We start from the raw sequence: 6,562 nt of genomic DNA on the forward strand, positions 1-6,562 counted from the left end.
ATGATACACAAGCTTCATTCCCATCTATTATTTATCTGGTACCATTATTCAATTTAGATATTGCATAGGATATGCCAACAATCATTTTTTTAACCAAATAATTCCATGACTGCTTGGGTGACCCTTTCAATGGTGAACTTCAGAAGGTCACAACTACACCAAGGTTTCTGAACCTGGCATCATCCTGAATGAATTCTAACTTCACACTGTTGGGGAAGTTTTACCAAGATGGCTTCAGAGTAGACTAACTTTACACAGCACATTTAAAAAAAGACACATTTATTCAGCGTCATGATCAGACTATTACATTTAGCAATCAACAGCATGGGTGCAAAAAAAAAAAAAAGTCTACATTAAAACCCTTTGTTGGAATGCTTTACACTTTCCACAGAACAGAAACTAAAATATCCTGTTATACAATTAGTCACAAATACAGTCCTCGAGTTTTTTTTGCCCATACACATGAGTATTGTCTAAACCATGTCTTCTTTGTAGCAGCTAGGCCCTGCCACCACTGTGCTTGGCTGAGTTCACAAATCTGTTGTAACCTGTAGCTTCCCTGTCACTTCTCTGGCTCTCCTCTCCTGCTAAGCTTTGTTTCCTGGCAGTATTAAAACCTTCTGCCACTGCCATAGCTACTGCTGCTGCTGGAACCGCCATAGCCACCTTGGTTTCGTGGTTTGGCAAAATATTGGCCTCCACCACCGTAAGGTCCAGAGCTTCTGCCTCCAAAGTTTCCACCCTTCAAGGGTCCAAAATTTGATGACTGATTGTTGTAACTGCCAAAATCATTGTAGCTTCCACCACCTCCAAAATTGCTTCCATCATTACCAAATCCATTGTAGCCATCCCCGCTGCCACCATATCCACCACCACCACGACTGCCACCAAAGCCACCACGACCACTGAAGTTCCCTCCACGACCGAAATTGTCATTTCCACCAAAACCACCTCCACGACCACCACCGAAGTTTCCAGAACCACTTCGACCTCTTTGGCTAGATGAGGCGCTAGCCATCTCTTGCTTTGACAGGGCTTTCCTCACTTCACAGTTGTGGCCATTCACAGTATGGTATTTCTGAATGACAATCTTATCCACAGTGTCATGGTCATCAAAAGTTACAAAAGCAAAGCCCCTTTTCTTTCCACTGCCTCGGTCAGTCATGATTTCAATAACTTCTATTTTCCCATACTGTTCAAAATAATCTCGTAGGTGATGTTCTTCAGTGTCTTCTTTAATGCCACCAACAAAGATCTTTTTCACAGTTAAGTGGGCCCCTGGTCTTTGAGAATCTTCTCGTGAGACAGCTCTCTTTGGTTCCACAACTCTACCATCCACTTTGTGTGGTCTTGCATTCATGGCTGCATCCACTTCCTCCACAGTGGCATAAGTGACAAACCCAAAGCCTCTGGAGCGCTTGGTGTTTGGATCTCTCATTACCACACAATCCGTGAGTGTTCCCCATTGCTCAAAATGGCTTCTCAGACTCTCATCAGTTGTTTCAAAGCTCAGCCCTCCGATGAATAGCTTCCGCAGCTGTTCGGGCTCTTTAGGGGACTCTGATTTAGACATGACGGCAGCAGGAAGACCCCATTCTGCACTTTAAAAACAGTTAATCATCAAAGTGCTTTCATAATAGTTCCACAGGAGCAAGACAGGACACTTCCTGTTTTTCAGGTAATCAGCAAAGTGGCTTTGGAGGCTAAACATTATCTCCAGATGAGGAGATAGAACAAAGGAAAGGGAAAGGACAAGGACTCAGGAGATAGAGCAGCAAAAAATATACCCCTTTCTCTTCATTTCCCAGGAGTCTTTGGCTTTTGTGGTTAAAAAAAAAAAAATTCTCTCTGGTTATGGGCTTCTCTCCCAACTAGAAACAAAGCAAGAGGTGTTTTGCCAGGGGTTGAGAGCTTCTAGTACCTCTCCTTCCAGAAAGACTTCTTCATGCAATTCCCTACAGGCAGGCATACCTTCCTTACCTCAAGCCCTTTGACCCCAAGCCATCCTCTCCAGGAGACTCTTGAGAAACGCATGCCCAGTGGTCCCATGCCATAGAAATACACTTACCCAGATCAGTCATACCAGCCATCTAAAGTAGGTAGTTTTTCCTCCTTTCCATGGGTAGTTTTCTCCTTTTCCTCTTTCCACTTTTATCACCTCTCTTCCTTACCTCTTATCTTGAAAGCTTTTCAAATCTGAGTTTTGCCTTTTCAGTCTAGACCCCTCATATCCAATCAAGCTCCTCTTCTACTCAGAAACTTTTTTTTTTGACTCTTCACTCTTTATAGAATAAAGTCCATGCTTCCTAAAACTGTGTCTTGGGAAAGTCTCAAGTTTGTACTCTGCAACACATTAGCTCTGTGCTAATGCTCAGCCATGCAGCCTCTCTGGTCCAGAAGCAGAGCAAAGGTGCTTTGGAAGTAACACTTCCCTGGGCATATGGACATGGTGATGCTGCAGACACCAAAGAATGTTTATTTCCTTTTTCCATGTTACAGCTTTTAGATCTGCCAACACATCCATTTTTATGAGCACATTCTAGTCTCTCTATTAATTTACCTATTTCCAACTAAATTTTGGAGAGGCGTAGGAAAAGAATGCACAAACACATCACATTGTCTCTTTCTCTGATGTTTCTCTCTGTTTAGAGAGAAAACAATGCTTAGCTCAGTCGCTCGCTCTATGAAAGTGACATTCGCCAGAGCTGGTCCCCACTTTGCTGCATCGTTCCTCCCTATGTCCCTCTGGTGGGTTTTTCTTACAACTCTGTATGCTCAGAAGGGCTCCTCACACATTGGATACTCATTTCTCTGCTTAAAGCTGCTTGAGGTCCCCCCAAGAGCTGCAGTAAAATTTCAACCCAGCTGAATTCTAAGAGGACTCGCCTACTTATCATCACATTGTATCTGTTGTCCAGAGTCTACCTGACTACTGGCTTTGAACCCTTTAATTGTTATTTTTAAGGTTTGTAGACTCCTAGGTCTGCGGAGGACTTTGAAAGATTCTCGTGAGCTGTTGCAATTGTAAGAAAAGCAGTACTTTTTTTTCATAACTTCAATAAAGGAAATTCCCATTAATCCAAGCACATTGCAGCATTTAACTTCCTATTGAAAGAGTTTTCTCTCTACCCCATCCACTGTAATTCATATCTCTCCTTGTTTATTTTCCCATTCCCCTCACAACCTCTTATATGTAATTTTGTATAACAATGAGGGTCTCCCTCCATTACCATGCAATTTCCCTTTTCTCTCCCTTTCCATCCCACCTCATGTATCTGTTTAATGTTAATCTTTTCTTCCTGCTCTTCCTCCCTGCTCTGTTCTTAGTTGCTCTCATTATATCAAAGAAGCCATTTGGTATTTGTTTTTTAGGGATTGGCTAGCTTCACTAAGCATAATCTGCTCTAGTGCCATCCATTTCCCTGCAAATTCTATGATTTTGTCATTTTTTAGTGCTGCGTAATACTCCATGGTGTATAAATGCCACATTTTTTTTATCCATTCATCTATTGAAGGGCATCTGGGTTGGTTCCACAGTCTAGGGGAGGGAGGGGGGATGGTAGAGGATAGGAAAGGTAGCAGAATACAACAGTTACTAATAGGGCATTATGTAAAAATTGTGGATGTGTAACCGATGTGATTCTGCAATCTGTATTTGGGGTAAAATTGGGAGTTCATAACCAACTTGAATCTAATGTATGAAATATGATATGTCAAGAGCTTTATAATGTTTTGAACAACCAATAAAAAAATTAAAAAAAAAAAAGATTATCAACCTCAAAAAAAAAAAAAAGAAAGAAAGAGTTTTGTTCCTCTAATCAGTGTAGCTTCCAGTTCGAATTTCATCTCTGACCTTGGTTGTGCAAACCTACAGAAGGAATGAGTTACTCTTTCCAGGCCATGCCTGTCTCACTTGTAAATGATGGGGGAAGAGGAGGAGATGATTCCCAACTTCATTTCCCCAAGCCTCGGTTTATTTGTCCTCTTGTTCATGCCTCAGTGGAGATGAACAGCACACTGACAACATCCTTTCTGTAGAAGCCCTAGATGAATCTATTCCATAACATTTCCCAGAGGCAAAATGGCAGCAGTACTGCAGCTGGTAGATGCAAATGAATCTCTGAGTTTCATGGCTGGCTGAGAGCAGAGGTGGGGCTGGAGGCTTAAGCAGGCACTAACCTGGCACCCACTGTTTGGGGGAAAGAGCTGTAACAAGCACGTGCCACCTTCAGACTGTTTTTCTCCCAACCTATTGTGGTCTTGCTTTCACAGTCAGGCCCTGTTAGTGGATCAACCAGAAAAGCACCACCTTGGTAGTGCATGCTCAATCTCTTCCCTCTGCACCAGACCCCATTGTGCTTCTAGATGGGAATAGAAGTTTCCTTTACTACTAGTCCAATCATGTTCGTGTTCCCATGAGGTCTTCAGATCCCAGCTGACCCCTCTCATCTCCCCACTGGGGGACTCATGCTCCTTGTTTGTTTTGGCAGTAGACTCAGATATAAGACCTTTTTTTTCCTTATTCCTAGTTGTTCTTCTAACCTTTTAAAAGGTTGTTCACACTCCTTCTAGTTTGGGAAACCTTGATAGAGATGTCACCACACTCTATAGCATCCTGGTTTCTTTTATGCCTTTTGCTATGGGATGTGGTCTTTCCCTGAGGTCCTTCCAAGAGAAAACAAAAAATGTATCTCTCCCAGTTCTGCTGTTCTGCTTGTTTCTGCTCCATTAATGCAGGATGGTCTGCTCTGTAAACAGCCACAGCTGGCCAGCTTGCCATCCTTCACTGGTTTCTTAGGGAGTGGGAGAATTATGTTGCAGTGATTTAATTTCATCTCTGCTCCTCAGTTGAATATGGCAGATGGCTGGCCCTAGGAGCCAGGGGATTGAAATGGGGTCTCTTGCAGCACGCCCTGTGTTCAAGGATCATCTCATTCAAGGGTGCGGCACACAGAACAGTCTTAATCAAAGTGAAAACCATAGGTGATGAGGCTCCCCACTTCGTCTCAGCTCCACATTCCTCTGCCTCCAGCTCCAGCATTACCAAAATCACAGCTCTTCCTCTGCTGTGAAACCAGTAGACCAGACTTCCTACCAGATCCCTCCTGCCTGGTCCAGTTTGGGTGGTAATTCCAATTTAATTAGTGCTTATCACCATCATGGCAAATTATCAACAGTTAACTTTGTAAGTCCATCTGTTGGAGCTTGCTTACCTAAAAATCTCAAGCTGCTTCACCATGGATTGAAAAGAGATTAAGCCAAGGAAAATAGTATAAGAAATAATAACAGCCAGCACTGACTGAATACTTACCCTGTGACAGATACCATGCATGCATTATGACTTCATCTAATCCTTTGCAAAGCAGAGGGGGGCATCTCCATCTTAAAGATGAGGATGTCAAGGCTTAGCAGGGTTCAAATGGCTTTGTCAAGGTCATAGAGCTAGAAAGCAGTAAAGCTAGGATTCAAACCTAAGTTAGTCTGCTCCCAGAGTTTATACTCTCAACCATGGCTCACTGTCCACTGAAAAGAAGTAGATGGAACCTGGACTTGTTTTCTCAAATTGTCTAACAGCATTTTCTTTTGGGGGGTTTATGGGACTAGGAATTGAACTCAGGGACACTCCACCACTGAGCCACATCCCCAGCCCTATTTTGTATTTTATTTAGAGAGATGGTCTCACTGGAAAGTTGCTTAGCGCCTCCCTGTTGTTGAGTCTGGCTTTGAACTCAAGATCCTCCTGTCTCAGCCTCCTGAGCCACTGGAATTATAGGCATGCGCCACTGTGCCCGGCCTAACAGCATTTTCTTATTGTGATTCTTACCTCCCACCTGTCTGTGAGCACATTTACCCAAGTAAGGTGGTTAAGATTAAGTGAATTCATGTGCACCAAGTGATTTGTGTTGTGCCAGAAAGTCTTGGTTGCATTTCTTAAGAGGAGTCTATACATAGATACTTGGTTCTTATTCATAAAGAGACATCTGGATGCACACCTTTTGCAAAAGATCCCTCTTACAGGTCACTTTTTCAAACATGGAGAATGGCCTTGGTGGTGACTGATATACTCAGATAAGTGAACTGTTTAGCCTCAAAGATTTATGGTTTAGAAGCTAAGGTAAGTCCTCACAGCTTGGTCAGGCTAGAGGGGAAGAAACAATGGGCGAGACCAACAATGCCACCTGAGCAGCTTGAAGGTTTCCTTCTTCAGCTGTTGCCTCCCCTGCATTGAAGACTGCACAGGAGATTATGAACCTCGTTTCATTTCTGCTCTTTTTACACCTAGGAGCAAAATCAAAGCCTTTGTGGTTAAAGCCTATTGAAGTCCTGGGGCTTCCTTCTTCAATTTCATTTTTCCTCCTAGTTTTCCAAGGGCTCACTTCAAGAGGGGCCTGAGAAATCACGTGGTGTAATTGAATGATTGTTGTACTTAAATTAAGGCAGTGAGACGCAACGTGTAGCACATTTCGGGTTGATTGAGAGAGGCCAGGAAGTCGTCTGCTGAGCAAAGATCAGAGGCTCATTTTAATAACCTGCAAGGTGAAATTGCCATCTGTAGTTTGGT

At 43.0% G+C, this 6,562-nt stretch overlaps 1 protein-coding gene across 1 annotated transcript; it reads right to left on the minus strand.

The window, feature by feature from the left end:
• Positions 1-479: 479 nt before the first annotated feature.
• On the minus strand, positions 480-1,584 carry LOC124086478 (heterogeneous nuclear ribonucleoprotein A1). The gene has a single exon (XM_046434735.2). It carries the CDS (start codon positions 1,571-1,573, stop codon positions 611-613), a length of 963 nt encoding a protein of 320 aa, XP_046290691.1. The 5' UTR covers positions 1,574-1,584; the 3' UTR covers positions 480-610.
• Positions 1,585-6,562: the final 4,978 nt, after the last annotated feature.

The sequence above is a fragment of the Marmota monax genome, unplaced genomic scaffold (assembly GCF_021218885.2).
Source record: "Marmota monax isolate L192 unplaced genomic scaffold, Marmota_monax_Labrador192_F-V1.1 WCK01_AAM20220418_F8-fsc00024, whole genome shotgun sequence".
Classification (NCBI taxonomy): Eukaryota; Metazoa; Chordata; class Mammalia; order Rodentia; family Sciuridae; genus Marmota; species Marmota monax.